Consider the following 19,864-nt stretch of genomic DNA (forward strand, 5'->3'; position numbering starts at 1 on the left):
TTCTTGCTTTAATACTATTATGTTAAATAATTATATTTCCGAAGAAATATTGAGGTAGAGAAGAAATTAGATGGCTAAACCTTTTTGGCCACACATTATTAATGTAAATGTAAATTTTATTGGATTGCAGATAAAAAGCTAATAATTCAAACAATTCGCTCTGAATAATAATAAAAAATTTTTTTCCTCCATTAGCATCAAAAGTCAATTTTTTTAAATATTATGTCTCTATAGTAATAAAAGTGTCCAATTTATATTGAATTATATTAACATAAATCTCTTAATTTTTTTTAATAATGTTCAAAAAACTATTTTTTTTTCAAATACTTCATTTCACAGCTGCGACATTTATTTAATGTTCCCATTTTCCTTTATTTTCGTCTATTTCTACACTATTCTCTTATTTCTACAAATTTCTTTTGAAGAAGAAAGATAATAATGATAGAAAAAATATGTATTCTGCGGAATTTTGAGAAAAAATTAATGGATTTTATCGTGCACTTGACACATTTCAGCAAAAACGATAGAACAATAACGGATCTGCAGAATGAGTAACAAAGAGGAAGTGCGAGAGAGAGAGAACTTGGAGCACGTAAATAGAATACTTTAGTTATTTTTCGTAAGAAAGCATTTTACTATATCGTACAAACAATCAAAAAGTTTAAGTAAAACCTTCAAGAACTACAATCTGTATCTGACACTCACGTACTAAATCTGGCTTTTCGTGTTATATAAATCCGATTGTGCGGTTAAATGTATTTATTTTTTAGTATTTCGTATTTACAAGATTTTATAATAATTCTGTAAACATTCACAGTTACAGAAATACGATAAAATCCGCATGGATTTAAAATTATTTGTGTGCATACAACCGTTTAATTGAAATCGTGTGCAATCATTGAGTATCCTCATGCTTTGATTACCGATTCAATTGTTTTGTTATACTCACACATGTATATATATATATATATATATATATATATATATATTCATCATCATCACGTACACAATAATTTCACTGTTGGATTTATTATCACTCTGTTTACTATTCAAAGTAAATTTTCGTTTACCATAAATCAATTAAACAAATATCAAACAATAGATACACGAAAATTAATTAGTCGCTTTTTTTTAGAAATTTTCCTTCAATTAAATTTTTTAAAAACATTTTATCATAAACAATGAAAAATTATCAACTGTTTATTGAATCACGAGTAAAGTATAGTCACTTGCATTTTATTAATATTGAATATTTTAAGCAAATTTATGAATATTCAATTCGAAAGTAAATTGAGTCAAAATTTGTTCGTTTAATCAACACTAAAATAAACTCTTCATTAGTTTAACTCAATTAATTGTTAAATATTTGATGAGATATTATTTATCATAAAATTTTCGACAGAAATATCATCGATCAATATAAACGAGAATGGTTCTGATAAATATTCTGTTTTATCATCGAGCGAGAGATCAATATCGATTTTTTTCCGCTTTGCCATCTAAGGCTAGTACAGAAATTCTCTTTCCGCTCGAGAAGATTCTCATATACCTGAGACACCTGAGTAGGGATACAGATTGCGGCGAATCTCATACAAATTCCGGTTTTCTCATCAAAAATAAAACAATTCCGAATTTTCAGTCATAACCACCAAAAACCCTAAAGTGTTTTTCAAATTACAATTTATAACTTTGGTTGCTGTCATTTTTTTTTCTGAATTGAGTGACGAAAGGTATGTTTACGTGAAATATTTATCAAACTTTGACGTCAGAGAACAAGTCCTTGGAGGTCGTTATACCCGGACCTGAATCGCGAACCTGCGTTAGAAAAGCGAGCGCGTCCTTTTTATTTTTCTTTCGGCCGCTTTCGTTTCAAGTCTCTCGAGTTGTTCTCGTGGTTCTCATGTTTGTGGCACAGATTTGCTCGATCTGGCAACGTCGTTATTGTATTCATTTATTACTCAGCTAATCTTACTGATTATTAAGTAATTTTAAAAAGTTAAGTGCTGAAAAAAATATAATTAATTTGTTTTGGTGTGAAAGTTTATTGAGTCAAGTTATTTCGGTGACTTTAATCAAGAGTGAAGTGTGTTTACTATCAAATCCACGTGGTAAATAAATTTTGATGATAATTTTATGAGCGTCAGTTATTACTTAATCAACTGGAGATAATTATTTAAATGAAATTAAATTGAATTGAATAATATCGAATTATAAAACGAGAATATTTAATTTATTTGTAGTGTAGGCTGGATAATTGGGAAAGAATAAAAACCGCTGATGAAAAATAAATGAAACCACGTAGCACGTTTGATAGAGTGCCGGGTTATTTGGTCTAGTCCAGAGTAGTGGTAACCAGTGACCAGAGTAGAGAGTCTAGTCACAAAAATTCAACTCATCCCATTCCATATCTATGAGTAGGGTTTTATTTCGCGCGTTTGCCCATCACTACTTCACTATCTACACAACCAGCGCTTTGTGTCGGTGTAGTTTTTAGCCGTGTGCATATGTGGTGAAATGAAACATTGATAATGCAATTAGCGACGATTGTACTCTGATCTTTTTTTTTTTTTTTTAATTTATTTTCTGCAATTTCGAGGACAGAGCGAAATTGTCGGTTATAATTGTTGACAGATTTTACGTGAATGACCAATAAATATTGCCTGTTTGTAATTATATTTATTTTATTTCAGTTTTATATTTTTCGGTGAATTTGAAAAAGAAAAGTTTGAACTGTTTTTTATTTTTGGGCGATTATTGTTGTAGGTTTGAGGTAGAGTAGTCCATAATAATGGGCACTAGAGCTGTAGGATTAGGAAGTGCTGGAGGAGCTGGAGTGCTCGGCGAAGCTGGTCTTGCTGGTGTACCACGACTTCTTGAAGACTTGACGAGACTTTCTGAGGACAATGAGTCTGCGGACATTGTTTTTTTACTTGGGAGAGACGAAACTCCTGTTTATGGTCATCGCATTATTTTACAAGTCAGGTTTGTTGAATTTTTTTATTTATTCTACTCCATTTTTCAATTTATTGTCAGAATAAATGGTTATTTATTCGATCATGAAATCTTTATTGACACAATAGTGCTTGAGGTATGAGTTTCTGAATTTTATAAGCGGTTTTTGAATTTAAACGAGAAAGTTATTCGCGCTGAGATGAAACAGTATCAAATATAACGGTCTGTATTAAATATCAATATTATGTCTCTTTGAAGATAATATTTGCACAGAATTCCATTACTGTGCTTTGTGTGTCTGTTGATGTCTTTAGCATCAACAGCCAGAACATCAGAACGTCATACGCACGCGTTTAATAGTACGAATTTTCCGAGAGTTTCTTGTCTTGCAATCAAGCCCCTAGTATCGAGTGGTTTGCCAAACAACCGATAAAGCATCTCTATTCCACCGCGATCCATTTCTGTCTTTGACTTTCACGTCACTTGACAATTCACCCACTATAAATATACAGAATGTGTCGCGGGAAAATTTTGGAAATTCGTGCAATTGACTCGGTAATTAAGGGACTATTACCACGTAAAATTGCCTTGATTCGGAATTTATTGAATGTTATTGTTTGCGTGGGTGGGGTTTTACTGAACCAGCATAAACCGATTACCAAGTGAAAGTTTAATTATAACCTTTACAATTGATGTTAGAATCCCAGGATTTTTTGCTGTGGGTTTACTTTTCTTTACACAAAAAGCAGCCTAAGAAATTTGAGCGATCATTTCATGATAAAAACCCAAAAAAGAAGTATATGACAACGATCGTCAAAGCTGTCGACAGTAATTTCTTTTTTAAAATTTTTTACGATTGTCTGGATCATACGTTAAGTTCTTTTGTGAACAAAATCTTTAATTTAATAGCCTATTGTTGTTAGACACTGGATGATACTTAAAAATTATATTTTTCTAAAACATTAAATAAAATATCGACAGTGTTCCAGAAAAAAACAATAAATTTATTGGGTGATAAATTTATATTCAACATTACGAGATTTTTAAGATACGTTCAATGTTTTAGTTATCATTTTTTCAATAAGAAGACTTTGGTTTTTGTGAATACCAACTATCCGATAATATTTTCCACGATGGATCATGACATTTATGATCAGAGTGGGAGCATCTATGGTAATCACAGCAATCATCTGTAGTTTGACACTAAAATAAAACGATTAATAGAGATCGTGAGAAAATTTTTTGGATTAGATTCAAAATAACCATATAACTGTATCAATACATACGTCTTCATTTTCATTCTTGCATGCTGATTTTGAAAAATCAATCATAATGACCAAAAACACCACCAGCACAAAAATAAATAAGCTCTTCGACATTTTCCCTTAATTCAATTGACCAAATAAATCTATAAGCCCCAAATAATAGAAGTAAAAAAAATTAAACCACGAAAAAATATAAAATTCTTACCAGAATTATTAGAAGTTGCGTGATAGCAGTCGATAATTGTAATGAATTTTTGTTTTTTAAGGCGGTATATATATACGGAAAAAATAAAGAAAGAAAGAAATAGAATGATGACCTCAAACTTATTGACGACTATATATAATTTCAAATATTTCACAATTATCTATCTACGCGTAATTTTTATAGACGTGGAATGTTTTTAATTGAATGCCTATTATTATTATATGAAATATACGTTAAAAAAATAGATTTGTTTAAAACGCACAATACGTTATCAATTAATTGATCTAAAAAAAAAAAGTTATATTAATAAAGCTTTGTGTTATATTTGATAACACTCAAAAAAACAAATTTTTTTTTTATAAATAAAAATTAATTGGTATGATTATTATTTTAACTATTATTGGACGTTGTTTTTAGTTAATTACACGCTGTTACAATATCACGGGAAAAAACGGTCATTTAAAAATTTTTTATTTAGGGAATGGCCGAAGAGAATCTTTCTGTTGAATTTTAAAATTTTATAAGAAATAACATTTTTTCCTTAAGCTCAAAAAGTAACTACTCCATTTTTAAAACTCTTGTCAATATTTAAAAAATGGAGGATCAATTAAACATGATCATTTTCTTAATTAAAGATAGCAATTAACTTAACATGGCGATCTACTCTCCTCGAGACGCAATCAAAACGACAAACCTGAACGGAAACCACTGAGTAACGGAGGGTAGAAGTTGAGTAGGTTTATGTATATATATATATATATATATATAAATAGATGTAGGTATCGAGCTAACCAAAAGTAGCGATCAATCTGTCCTGGAGCTATTACTACAATTGGAGTCTTTCTCAATCCTCTTCCCTCAGTCTTTGGGTCTTTGTTTCCCAAAAGAGACAGACTATAAATCGGATAGAAGTAGAGTAGGAAAAGAATAAAGAACAAAGCGGAAGAAAAAACGCCCTCGAGCGGTTGGTACGTGTAACGGAAAACTCCCGCGGTTTTTTCGCACAGATCGGTTCTTCTGGTTCTTCTTCCCGTTCGGGGGCGTATAATCGTGTGCTTGGTCGTTAGTGCCAGTACACCCTCAGGCAACATTGAACCCTTGCCACCGACCACCTTTCCCGTGTGACAAGCCCCAAACCCTCGAACCCTTATCACTACCTCTTTAGCTTCCTCTTCCTCTCTCTCCTCATTCTCTTTGCAACTACCTCCGCTCTGTTTTTTATTTTTTTGCTTCAATCCTCGCTTATTCTCTTTGTCATAACCAAGGCCTATTGTCGTCATTTTTAATTTTTGGTTTACCTCCAATGCGTTACTTTTTAAATCCACGTGATTAGAAAAGACTTTTTTATAATCTATATAAATATTTTTATTTTTTAATGAATTTTTTTTTCTTTGCTATCTACACACCTATTATACTTATCCTTCAACAATTATTTTTCGCTAATGAATTTTTATTTTTTTTTTTATTTATGTATTTAGTATTCGAAAAAATTGAGTATCGGCTTTGTAAAAAATTTAATTCTTAATAATTCTATTTGTTGTTGTATTATCAGAGGTGTCATTAAAATTGACCCACAACCGTCATTGAGAGACGTTGAAAATAGTGAGGTGTAAAAATAAAAAAAGAGGAAAAAAAAAATTGCAGCACTTAAAAAATACAAGGGATATTGCGCAATGCGGTTGATGTTGAGGCATTGAGAGGTAGGAAGTGGCGAAGGTGGATGGGCGGACGGGAACGGGAATATATGGGAGGGAAGGAGTGAAAGAGGTGGACAGGGGGTGAGTTTTTTCCTCTACGACACCCTCGTTGGTGCTCTCGAGACTTTGGAAGGGTTTGTCCTTTTGTCTTTGCATCGATCCATACATGTAACACTGAAATCAAAACCTTATGTCTTTTTAAAAATAATAAAAACTTTAGGTACAGAGTAAGGAGTCGGTTGTGTGAGGCAAAACTTTTCCAAATAAAAAAATTACGGCGAAATCCGATAAACTCGTGAAAGTTTCTCGCCTGACTTTTTTTATTTTATTATTATTTTTGTTTGGGAAAATTATTTCACGATAAAGTAAACTAACTTTGGGGGATGCTGTTTAAAGAAGTAGTCATGCGAGAGGATGATAACGCTTGGTAGTTTTTCTTGTAGACTGTACAAACTTTTTTTTAATCCACCAACTGTGAACATTAATTTTTAGATGTGACAGTTTTCGATTCGAGTGTATTCAATCGACCGTGACTTTGATTTAATTTTTATACAAAATTTCATTTAATAAAACGATATATTATTTTTTTTTCTATTCAATTATTCATTATTTAATTTATATTTTTTTGAATTTCACGAGATCAGAATTATTTCTAAAAAGTTTCGTCGTTACTTCAAACGACGGAAACCAGTGATGGCGTAAAATTTTTTATCCGTAAAAAATTACGCACAAATGAGTATAATTAAATAAACTAAAAACAAAAGTCTTTTGAATGTTACTAGCTTGATCTTGTTAGTCATTCATCTTGAATGTTTTGTTTAAGTTTATATTCAGTGTAAGCATAAACGTACAAAGAATATTGAGCTCTTGTAAATCTGACGTGAATGTTCTATTCGTTATTCAAAAGTTTTTGATTTACAGCAGTTATAAAAAGTGTCAAAGGTAAGCAAAGCCTCGCGTTTGGCAAAAGAAAAGCGCGAGAGAGCGCATTAAGATAGAAAAAGAGAGACGGGGAGAAAAATCAAGAGCCGTATATCTTCAAACGAACGAAAACGTTGCAATTTTTTTCGAGTGTTTTCTGGTATTTTTTCTCGCATTAAAATATAGAAAAAACACACAGCCCAACAGTTGCTCTGCACATTTATATAGATATATATATACACGTATATTTGTCTATTTGTCTACTTTCTTTCGTATCAAAGTACACCTCTACTTCTCTTTCTCTTTATTTTTTATATATTTTTCAGCTTGTACGCAATGCCAGCAACAACCTTACAGCCTTTGACACATTTCTTTTGATTCGATACTACTCGCTTTACATATTACTTACTCCTTCTTTCAATAGCTTTTCTACCTTCTCCTTTTATTTTCCTTTGCTTTCCTTTTTTATTTATTTATTCATTTTTCCTTTATTTTTTTTGCTTACGTTTTTCCTATTCATGAAAATTCTGAAACCCGACGATTTTATACTCATCATCTTGGCTTTCATGGTATCCTGAAAGACTTTTCGATGGCTTAAAGAGATATTCATTTAAAATCTAGTCAAGTACAACATCTATTGTAACTCAAGTTACTCAAGTGTTGATCAATTAAACAAATTTTAGCATCTATTTAATTATTTCGTTAGAAACTCGTTTAATAAATAATAAGTGCGCTAATTTATGAATAAACTACTAAAAGTATCTATTCATTTGCCATTAGACTGATACAAATAGCACGAGCGGCAGATAAATTTTCACTTAATCCTTATGAAATATTAATTAATCCTCATTATCAATTCAAAGTCTCTGCCTACTTAATAGTTAATTAAAAAAGTAATTCATTGTTCGAAGTTATGAAAAAAAAAAAATTCATTATGTTATTTAACCAAAGAAATTTGTAGAAAATAGTATATAGTACAAGTACTTTTACTTTTCACCCAGCAGAGCATTGTTTCACTGACGAAGTCAATTAAGTTCTTTTGTTAAGAGGACTAGAACAGTTACAAGTACTCGGTGATGATGAACAAGTCCGTGCTATTCTCATCCTTATACATACATAATCCATGTATACCACCAAGAGTTCATTACATCAAAATCAATGTTAATAAAATTTACCGCAAAATCTCATCATGTAAAAAATATTCCCTCCCTTATCTCAAATCAATAATGATAATAAAAATACACTGTAAAAAATCACCGGGGTAAGTCCAAAAGGTGTAGGTGTTAAAATTATCGGTGTTAAATTTACCCCCGAAAGCGGTGTGAAAATAACGCCGCCACCGGTGTAAATATTCTAGACCGGTGTTAAAATAACGCCGCCACCGGTGTAAATATTCTAGACCGGTGTCAAAATTACGCCACCGCCGGTGTAAATATTCTTTACCAGTGTTAAAATATTTTACTTTGTGAATATTTTTACTTACTCGATCACTATACTTGTTAATAAATGATATTCTTTATTAATTTTCATAAAGAACTGACATTTTTTGTGTTTTATAATCTTTCAAGTTAATAATCCAAGCGGACGTAGTTTACCCTGCTTTTACACCGGTTATTCCGTTTTTACACCGGTTACCCCGCCTTTACACCGATTTTACTCCGCTTTTACACCGGTTATCCCGATTTAACACCGGTATTTTTAACACCGGTGTAATTTTATTTTAACACCGGGCGGCGTTAAAATGAGTCCATTTTTAACACCGTTCTTTTCACAGTGTAATAATAATGTTTTTTCACAGGTGTAAAAATTTTACGGCACCAAAACGTATGGGGACATCGGGAAACCCAACGGCCATAAGAATGCCACATGCTCATCCAGAGACATTTCGACAGTTTATTCACTACGTCTACACCGGAAAAGTAAATATTAAGCATTCCTGCGCCTATTGACTGGGAAAAATGAAATTATCAACACGTGAATGAATATAAGAATCCATCGATACGATAGATTATTAAATCTCGTGTATTTCAGATTATGCTTCAAGACAGTGGAATCTTTGAAATGCTCGCTTTGGCCCAAGAGCTAGGGGTCGAGGAGCTCTGGAGAAGTTGCGAAGAGCATGTATCAGCAACTTTGAGTCCCGGAAACGCATGTGCACTTTTGACAGCAGCTTTGGATGCTCAAGATCGAGTACTTGGTAAGAAAAACTTTTTTTTAAACAATTTAGAAAAATCGTAAAGGAACAGACTATGAAATTTATTGGATTATAAATTTGAATATATCAAGTCCGAAACAGACTTATTGACATTAAGGTAAATTTAATCTTGTAGTATAGAGTATCTTGTTGAATTATTTATCGAATCGTGTCTCGATATTGCCTCTAAGAGAGTCTTCTCTAGTTCTCTCACTCACTTTTGCTATTTTTTTTATTCAACATTGACGTTACTCTCTCAAAGTTTGCCCGGTTTATATTGCATGCTTTAAATCACGAGCGAATTATCGATTAAAGCTGCACGTAAAAGCGTTTTGCTTGGTTAGATTTTTTTTGTTTTTTCAAGAAAGCAACAAAAATAGCCAATGAAATTGGCTTGACGGTAAATACCATTAGTTACTGTATAGACTAGTGTCTGGTGATACGATCGCATAATAAAAAATTCAAGTGAGCTTACAGCTGGTGCTGTTGCAAATAAACTTCTACTTGTGTAGAATTCTGTCTCTTTGACAGCCGGCCATTTAATTAATATACTGAGCTGCGCGGATCATATCCTCAAATAAATTGTACACAAAAATAATAGATATTTAAAATTATACATTCCCAGGTTGTCATCAATCTTCATTATTTTAATTTAGATTTACGTTTACACCCTATTCTAGTAACCGGAATATGGATCCCACTGGTGGGGTAGAATTGCGAAAATTCATGTGGGGGAGATTTTATCCGGCTTATATAGTCTTTTTAGATGTACCTAGCTATCTTTCTGGCTTCCATATACCAAAACTACTATTTAGCTCCTATAAATTGCTTTATTCTAATTGCCTTCAATTATTATTTATTGCTCTATTTTTTTTTGCAATGACGTATTTACATTTTATCCTTCGCTGTCTAGACAAAAGATTAATGTCAACATGTTTTGCATAGATTATGTATTGATATCAATGCAAAAGGTGAGAGAATGACACAGAAGATTTTAATTTTTGATAAAGGAAACGAGTTTTTTTTTTCTGCCAATTTAAAAAAAGTTTTCTTCGGTGCCTTTGACGGATATTATTTTTTGACGGCCCGATTAAATTTTTTTCAGACAAAAGATTTAAAAAATATTCAAATTTCCTTCAAATAAAGTTTATATTTATAACAATCAATGAATTCATTGAATTTAAATATCAACTTTTATTTGAATTCAAATTTACCGCCAAAATATTTGACAACTCGAGAGATAAAATATCTTTCTAAAATTCCTGCAATATTGATATTCGATAATTCAAAACTTTCTTGCCCACTACCTTATCGACTCTAGACTTTGATCTCCGGTGTCGCTTCGGTCTACAATATTTTGCACGAGCACCAAAATCGACTAGCGTCCCGGTAATAAAATCTAACCAACAAAAACGTATTACACGCGTCATAGTGACACTGTGGTTATTTTTTATCAAATAAATAAACTGCGAGAAAAATGTCGTACAAGGGGCCTCAGAAAGTGCAAAAAGTGATGGTGCAGCCCATCAACCTGATCTTCAGATACCTGCAGAACCGTTCCCGGGTCCAGGTGTGGCTCTTCGAGAACATTAACCTCAGAATCGAAGGACACATTGTCGGTTTCGACGAGTACATGAACCTGGTGCTGGACGACGCCGAAGAGTACTACACCAAGACCAAGACCAGGAAAACACTCGGCAGGATCATGCTCAAAGGAGACAATATAACTCTCATACAAAACACAAATCCTAATGGGAATTAGTATCCAGTATCCAGTTCTCCAGTACACAAATATTTATATTTATTATCTACATCGCCACCAACATCTAGCTCAAGATAATAAATAAAACATCTTGTGAAAAGACAATTTAATTTAATTTAACTAATTAAATATATTAAGTAAATGAATAATTGTAAGCAGTAATTTTGTAAATGAGTTTTGAAACCTGAACTTTGATCACTTGAATAAAAAACTAAATGTTGTTATAAAAATTAATTATCACCGCAATTAAATCGATAAATTTTCATAAATTACTAGTGTTTTTTTTCCAAGCCTCCAAACAAATTTTAAATTAAGTTTAATGTAATTATTGATAGCTAGTATTAAGTGTTTATATTTTTTTTTTCATTCTAATAGGTACCAAGTTAAGTATCAAATTTAAATCCCTAGTAATTGAAATTTATTTAATTAATTAATCAGATTGATAAGAAAATAATTGAAATTGTTGGACAGGTGGAAAAGGAGCGTGTTCATCATTCATCGAACGCTGCTTTTCTTTTATAAGCGACAATGCAATTGATACTGTAAAGACACCAGCGTTCAGTAACTTACCCAAGGATGCTCTGGTTAAGTTGATCTCCTCTGACTACTTGGGCTTGGAAGAAGAAGATGTTTGGCGAGCTGTCCTAAATTGGGCTAAATATCAAGTACGGTTTTTTAAATTATTTTATTAACACTCCACTTTTACTGTTTATTCACTTCACTTGACTGTCGTTAAATAAAATTATCACCACTTTTTTCACTCACATTTAAATTATTTCTCCACTGAATTTATTTACTTGCACTCATTATTATGAGTGACGATCCTGAAGTTAGCAGACGATTAAAAACTTTTGGGTTTTTTTAAACAATTACATTTGAAGAAAAAAAAAACTAAAAATATGCACATGCAGAAAATTAAAAAACATGATACTGAAGTTAACAGACGTCTAATAATTTTTGGATTTTTTTTTAGACGATAAACCAGAAAAAAAAAAATATTTGAAAAAAATGCATCTGTAGTTTTTTAAATTTTCTACATGTGCATATTTTTAGTTTTTTTTTTCTTCAAATTTAATTGTTCAAAAAGAAAATCCAAAAATTTTGAATTGTCTGCTAACTTCAGGATCATGCAATTTTTAAAAATATTTTTTTAAAATAATTTATTGTTTCTAAAAAAGTCCAAAAATTATTAGATGTCGTCTAACTTCAAAGTCATTTATGAGTGTGGGTGTAGCAGGCATCAGACAAATTTTAAATTATTAATAAATAGAGTAAGTAATTAATAAAATTAAATTTTTAAAAAATACTCACTTGAAAAATTTAGGAATTAATAAGTGCATTTTTTATAAATACTATTTTTTAAATTATTTACTCTATTTATTTATAATTTTAAATTTATCTCGTCTGCTGCATTCATACTCATCACTTTTATTGTTTATTCACTTCACTTGATTGTCATTAAATAAAATCATCACCACTTTTTTCACTCACATTTAAATTATGTCTCCACTGAATTTATTTACTTGCACTAATTATTATAAGTGTGGATGTAGCAGACATAAGACAGTTTATAAATTTTAAATAAATAAATTAATTAATTAAAATAATGAAATAGAAAAATCCGGGTACTGATCTTTCAATTATCTGAATATGCATTTTGCAATTTTTATTCTACTTACATTTTATTTATTCTAAAATTAAAAACATTGACGATTGTCAGCTACATTCACACTCGACTAATTATTTATTTAATTTATAAATCACTTATTTAATTATTTAACTCATTAAATGAACAACAATTTCACTTTGATCTACAATAGCGTCCTTTTGTTAGTCTATCCGCCATTTTGAAATTGTTTAAACTTTTAAAAATAACGATAATCGATATCTATCGATTCAAATTTGAATTTCGCGACTGTTTCGAACAAAGGACTAGGGGAGGGGTCAGTTTGCAACAGGACGCCCGTCAACTAGTTGGTAATTTTTTAAAGCCGCGATTGCTCGTCGTAATTAATTATTTTGATCAACTCAATTAGTCTATTTGCGTTATAAAAATATTTAATTACTTTCATTTTTGTATCGCGCAGTTACTGAGTAAATAAAATCAATTCAATAGTCAGAAATGAATTAAAAATCAATAATAAAAATTTATGGTCTAGAAGTCGATGCTTTCTTTAGTTCAGCCGCCATTTTGAAATTATTTAAACTTTTAGAAATAACGATAATCGATATCAATCGATTTAGATTTGAATTTCTCGACTGTTTCGAACAAAGGACTAGGGGACGGGTCAGTTTGCAACAGGACGCCCGTCAACTAGTTGGTAATTTTTTAAACCCGTGATCGCTCGTCGTAATTAATTATTTTTTTCAAATCAATTAGTCTACCCGCGTTATAAAAATATTTAATTACTTTCATTTTTGTATCGCGCAGTTACTGAGCAAAAAAAATAAATTCAATAGTTAGAAATAAATTAAAAATCAATAATAGAAAAAAATGGTAAAATTTTATGATACTGAAGTTAGTCGACGTCTCATAATTTTTTTAAAACGATACAGTATTAAAACAAAATATTTAAAAAATTGCACCTGCAGTTTTTTCAATTTCCTAAATGTACAAATTTTTTTTTTTTTTGCAATTTTTTTGTTGAAAAAAAAATCAAAAAGTCGTCAATTGTCTGCTAACTTCAGTACCATACAAATTTTATTCTCGCGACCGTCTTTTTTTTTTTTTTTTTTTTCAATTCAATAATAGAATTAATTTGAAAAATAAATTTAGAAATCAATTTCGATTAAATCGGCTCGGTAAATACGTGACAATTAATTATAAATTGTATAAAATAATTGACAAGTGATTTGCTTCCCGCGTTTTGCTAATTCTCAAAATGGCCGCGGGCATTTAGCGCATCGATCAGCTAATTTTTATATTGACTCAAGTTATTCGTGTTTAAATAATTATTTGTTGAGTAAATTAATATCCCGGATCGCGCGTGATTAAAAAATTAATAAATTAACCATAAATTATAATTAATCGTGACAAAAGGCTGGTTGTCATAAACGGTTAGTTCATGAGCTGGCTCACCTTTTTTAATTCAAATAAATTATTAATTATTAATTATTAATCAGTGAACAATTAATTAAATAATTACTTCTATTATTTAGCAGATATATTTTAATATGATTAATTAATGACTTCAGGCAGGAGTTACACAACCGACTCAACATTGGACGGAAGAAGAACGTGCTCGTGTTTGTCAACATCTTGCTGGTGTTATCAATCACGTCCGTCTGTTATTAATTGACAGTCATGTATTTGCTGAAGAGGTCGAGCCAACTGGTGCTGTTCCCATCGAATTGTCTCTCGAAAGGTTAATTTTTTTTTTTGTAAACTCAAATTTAAAATAATTAAATAAATTGACAAGTAATTAAATTATTTCTATTTTTCTAGATATCGTTATGCAGCAGTACCCAATAAGTACTCAGAAATCTGCGCTGACAAACGATTGCAGCCTCGTATTGGCCCTCTGTTATTCCCAGGATCTCAGATATTGTCCAGAGACAAAATGGGGTACCAGCGTCTGTTGAATCAGTGGTACGGGAACCCCAAGCAAAACTGGCGGCTAATTTACCGCGCGTCTAGCAATGGATACTCGGCATCAGCATTCCATCGTCATTGTGACGGCGTCGCTCCAACTTACACCATCGCCTTGGTAATTAGCTTATTTATTTAATTAGTTAATTAACAGTAGACTAATAGATTAATTTATTTCGAGTTACAACTGATTTGATAGTTGAAACTCATTAGCAACTGGTACATGAGTAATTATAGTAAAATAATAAAATGAGACTTTCTCTTTGCCTCCAGGGTGCGCGAGGTGAAATATGCGGTGGATTTAGTGATGTGGCCTGGGACAAAACAAGTGCCAAGGGTCACTACATATCTGCTGAGAAAGCATTTCTTTTTACGCTTACTAATAATCAGGATGTCCCGCCGACAAAATACGACCTTATAAAAAAGCCATTCGCTATTTGCTACCATCCAGAGTACGTAATTATTATTTTAATATTTAATTTACTTTTAAGTGTTTACGTTTATATTTTGTTTCTTAATATAATTAATTGCGTAATAATTATTAAGCATTAAAAATTTTTTTGTTGCAGTATCGGTCCCATATTCGGCGCAGGAGCGGACTTGCTGATAGCAAACAATTGTAATGTTAATTTAGAAAGCTACAGTAATTTACCTCACACTTACGACGGTGAAAATGCCTCAAGTACAATATTAATGGGCGATTATCACTTCACCGTCCTTGATTATGAAGTGTTTACACTCAACGGTCCCATTTCAAAGTCCGAAAGACATTGAAACCTTAAAAAAACAAAAATTCCTTTCCTCAAGATATCGCTTCAACCTGGCAATACATTACTGTAAATAATAACCTTGTGCATCCATCCATCTATCCAGTTTTATCCAGTCCAGTATGTTTTCCACGGAACGTAAGTCACCTTATCTTCCTTAATCATTATCGTCATTGTCATTTAAAATTTTTATCAGTCTATTCCTTGCCACGTTCACTCGGTTCTTACAAATCGACTGTCGTTAAATTAAATACAAATAAAGTGTGAGGATCAGTTGGACTCAACAAGTCTCATAATAATCCATGATTGAGAGGCCCATGATGTTGGGGATGTAGAGCTCAGCAGGAGCTCCGTCTTTAGGTTGATATTTATTTTAACGCTTCTAATAAATTTTTTGCTAAATTGGTACGACTCTATATACAATAATACAAGAGGATGTAAACTGTGAAAATAAATTAGAAAAGTTGGGTAGAAATTTTTATTTTTATTTTAAATCGTACGGTATCAGGATGGCGAGACCCCCCGGGAGGATCTGCAACGCCTTTAGGGCCTATAAATCGGTTTAATTGATAAATAATAGTAGCGGCTGTGGCCGAATCTTGTTCGCCTTTTTTTTTCTCGCTTAATTTTGCTCGGTCGTCGTCATGTTTCTGGGGAATGCGCCCGACTTGTAACTCAGTCTACATTTATTTTACCACTGGCACACCACCAGTTGTTACTCAAACTGGAATCTTGTTGTTCTCTTATACATTTATGATTTTTTAATTCACCTGAAAATTTTTTTTCTTTAATTTATGAGACAAATGATTATGAATAATAATTTTTTTTTATCTTAAACAGTACTCCCTTTTAAATAATAGTAAAAAAATTTTTTTAAGTGGTTTAAGAATAAAAACCTCAAATAATTTAAAATAAATTACAGTAATTTAGTCTTTTTTTTTTTTTTTTTTTTTTTTTTAACTAAAGATATATTTATATATCGATTTTTATATTTAAGTAAACTCCCACGATGATGGATAAGTATTGTGAAATTAAATGGAGTAAAATATAAGCTAGGGCTTTATTAGTTTTGCCAAGGGTTATAGAGTATACAACAGCATCTGAGTTATAAGTTGCATGACATGCAAACGATAAATAGCTATCCCGTAATATTAAACTTAAGACTCTAGGCACGATATACATATTTAAATATCCATGTATGTATATATTTATTATTGTTATTATATATGTTGTGTTATAAAGGTGTAGGTGATTATTCGGTAGTAAGAAAGTTGGTTGTAGTTTAGTAGTCTTAACACTGACGGATACAAAGTATTATATGTACAACAACAACAACAGCAACAGCAACAACGAGTATCTTTTACGGGCAGGGGTTGAGGAGTAGGTGCATGAGCGTGTTTGAGGTGAGGTATTACATTCAGCAGGGATGAACTGTGTGGTTTAATAATAATAAGAGGTGAACCGTAACTTAGCCGTGGTAACCCCGTGAACCGCGGTCACATAAACCACGGATTTATATGCTTTGAATACTACAGAGCTGAGCTATAATACTATTAAACTCAAACTTATAAGTCCAAGGCTCGGGTAGTCTCGGTGCCCGAGAGGGTACGCGAGCTGAGAATAATATCGGTGTTACTAAAAATTAACTGCTTAAATAATGGCCCCTATTTGCGTGATTAAATTATTAATTGTTGCTGATCCGCAATATTATGTTACATTATTTTAAATTATCTGCTTTTATCGGGGTAGGGGAGACCGGGGCAAGACGGCCCACCTAAGCCGGTTATTATTATTTGTGGCTTTTAACCATCAAGTCGATTTACTCTTGTCCAACTTGAACTCAATTCACCAAAATTTTGGTGAAGCTCCTGAAAAAAAATTTTTTTTTGGGGGCAAGACGGCCCCCTCCGAAAAAAATGAAAAAAAAAAATTTTTTTTTTTTAATTGTAAAAAAATTTCCCACGTAACAAATGTTTATATTTTTCTCTTTAACAACTGTATTTACTTTAATATTACTCGAAATAACCTTTTTTGATATAATACGAGTCATTTTTTCACTTCTGTAGAAAATTGATTATTGGTTTTTTTAACTTTTTCAAATGCTCTATTTTAATCCAAATCCATATAATTAACCAAAAAATGATATTTCTATTAAATTAATCATGACTAGGTTATAATACTGTGAAATACATTTTCTTTTAGAATTTTTGAGTGGTTCATTTTGCCCCAAGTTTCACGTATCGGGCTAAAAATGAGTAAATAATCTAAATTTGTGATAATCAAAAGAAAACAAGAAAAAAAAATTTTTGGTTAATTTTTGAGGTGGGCCTTCTTGCCCCAGGTGGGCCGTCTTGCCCCGGTCTCCCCTATTTAATTTATTGTTATTCTAAAGGATTTTTTAAAAAACTGGTTAGAATTTTTTTTTTTTTTAATTTCCATTGCAAATTATTTTAATTTTAAAATAAAAAATTGAGGCTTTTATTTCTGATGATAAAATTTAATAACTCATAATTTAAAAATAAAATATTAAAAAATAATTAAAACCGGCAATTAATTAAAATTAATATATTTATAAGACATCTGGTATACGGCGGACCTCTCGATAGTTAAATGCAAACTCTAATTATCCATTAAACATCACCAAAAAAAAAGTAAAAAAAATTTGTACCTTTACGAGCGCATCTATTAAAATTGATTACTGTAGCATAATAACAAGGATTCGTCTATTAAACCGTTAAGCTTTGTCTCGTCTCCTGACTAATTGATATTTAAAACTCAAGCAATTTATTCTCACGTATCGCGTATTTTTTACCCGATACAAAATACATAAATATAAATATAAATACAAACATACACATGTACATAAAATAAAAATCCGCGAGATAATCTCCGAGTGTGTGTTATGATAGAGCAGAACAACACAACACCGAGAATAGAATAGAAGAAGAGATGAGGGCAGGAATTTATACTGCGTGTACGTTGAATATTCATGCCCCTCGACCGCCGCCGTACATTATAACTCACTACCTCTGCCTCTATCTTTTATCCCAGCTTCATTATATTGCCTATTTATGCTCGTAACCTTTTCTTACCGAGTTCACACGCAACCTCGGATTTTTATCCTCCTCTAAATTCATTTTTCAGCCCCGTTTCGCTAAACTACACTGTAAAAAGAGCGGTGTTAAAAATGGACTCGTTTTAACTCTGCCCGGTGTTAAAATAAAATTACACCGGTGTAGGAGGAGTAATACACCGGTGTTAAAAATACCGGTGTTAAATCGGGGTAACCGGTGTAAAAGCGGAGTAAAACCGGTGTAAAAGCGGGGTAACCGGTGTAAAAGCGGAGTAAATTGTGTCCGTTTGGAGTATTAACTTTAAAGATTATAAAACACAAAAAATGTCAGTTCTTTATGAAAATTAATAAAAAATATTACTCTCTAAAACTAAATAAGTGAAAATTTCACTAATTGAAATAGTGATCTTAAAATTCACTACAAAATTAGTGATTTTGAATTAGATTCACTAATTCATTAGTGATTCCCCGGATTCTACAATGATTACTAGTGGCGTCTCGCTTAAGGACTTTTTATTCTATCGTTGAATTATCAAATTCAGGGCAAAATTAATTACGATAATTTTTAAATACAACTGAACAGTATTAATTAAAGTAAGTTAATTAAATAAAACCTAATTTAGTTGCTAAATAATACATCTTGTTATTTTTTAATAGCTTTATATTTTTACTCCAACTTTTTTTACCGAACCTGAATCAAAACCATCATTGACTATAGATTCAGGTTATGAGTTATAATTATGATATAAATATTTACCGTATGAAAGTAATTTTAATTGTTAATTTAGTCGATCAAGTTGCTAAAAAAATTTTATAATCAATTACAAATAATAATCATAATAATAATAATAATAATATTTTGATACAATATTATTAGCAACGATACAATATTTTTCCAAATAAATCCTCGTCAACAAGTGAATTAGTACATTTTTGACTAATTCAATCAGTGAAATTTTCACTAATTCTATATGTTGTTTTTTTTACTAATTCAAAAAGTGAATAGTCACTAATTCATAGTCGTATACTTTGGACAATTTAGATTAGTAAATATTCACAAGTAATTAGTGGTTTTTCACTAATTTAGTTTTAGAGAGTAGTTATTAACAAGTATAGTGATCGAATAAGTAAAAATATGCACAAAATAAAATATTTTAACACCGGTCTAGAATATTTACACCGGTGGCGGCGTTATTTTAACACCGGTACAGAACATTTACACCGGTGGCGGCGTTATTTTAACACCGGTACAGAATATTTACACCGGTGGCGTCGTTATTTTCACACCGCTTTCGGGGGTAAATTTAACACCGATAATTTTAACACCTACACCGTTTGGACTTACCCCGGTGATTTTTTACAGTGTACCAATTCAATGCCGCGAAAAAATAAAAACAATTCAAATTTTTCACTATATTATTTAATATCTTATACTTTTA

General features: G+C 31.3%; 2 protein-coding genes and 1 long non-coding RNA gene across 6 annotated transcripts; 2 read left to right on the forward strand and 1 right to left on the reverse strand.

Moving 5' to 3' along the window:
* The first annotated feature begins 1,567 nt into the window (after positions 1–1,567).
* LOC130671481 (kelch-like protein 17) lies at positions 1,568–15,378 on the forward strand. Of its 4 annotated transcripts, none has more exons than XM_057475399.1 (9): positions 1,568–1,730; positions 2,764–2,982; positions 8,839–8,959; positions 9,072–9,237; positions 11,468–11,661; positions 14,192–14,361; positions 14,442–14,703; positions 14,859–15,037; positions 15,155–15,378. In XM_057475399.1, exons 2-9 carry the CDS (start codon positions 2,789–2,791, stop codon positions 15,357–15,359), a joined length of 1,491 nt encoding a protein of 496 aa, XP_057331382.1. In that variant the 5' UTR covers positions 1,568–1,730; positions 2,764–2,788; the 3' UTR covers positions 15,360–15,378. The 4 variants fall into 4 exon arrangements, with proteins under 4 accessions (XP_057331382.1, XP_057331381.1, XP_057331383.1 ...); XM_057475398.1 differs by lacking the exon at positions 1,568–1,730 and adding an exon at positions 1,810–2,108; XM_057475400.1 differs by lacking the exon at positions 1,568–1,730 and adding an exon at positions 2,170–2,666.
* Positions 3,966–4,454, reverse strand: LOC130671484 (uncharacterized). The gene is made up of 3 exons (XR_008990525.1): positions 4,423–4,454; positions 4,239–4,360; positions 3,966–4,155 (listed from the first exon to the last, which is right to left on the reverse strand). It is a non-coding gene; the product is annotated as an uncharacterized LOC130671484 (long non-coding RNA).
* On the forward strand, positions 10,604–11,261 carry LOC130671483 (probable small nuclear ribonucleoprotein E). The gene has a single exon (XM_057475402.1). The coding sequence runs from the start codon at positions 10,712–10,714 to the stop codon at positions 10,994–10,996; it is 285 nt and encodes a 94-aa protein (XP_057331385.1). The 5' UTR covers positions 10,604–10,711; the 3' UTR covers positions 10,997–11,261.
* Positions 15,379–19,864: the final 4,486 nt, after the last annotated feature.

The sequence above is a fragment of the Microplitis mediator genome, chromosome 7, assembly GCF_029852145.1.
Source record: "Microplitis mediator isolate UGA2020A chromosome 7, iyMicMedi2.1, whole genome shotgun sequence".
NCBI lineage: Eukaryota > Metazoa > Arthropoda > Insecta > Hymenoptera > Braconidae > Microplitis > Microplitis mediator.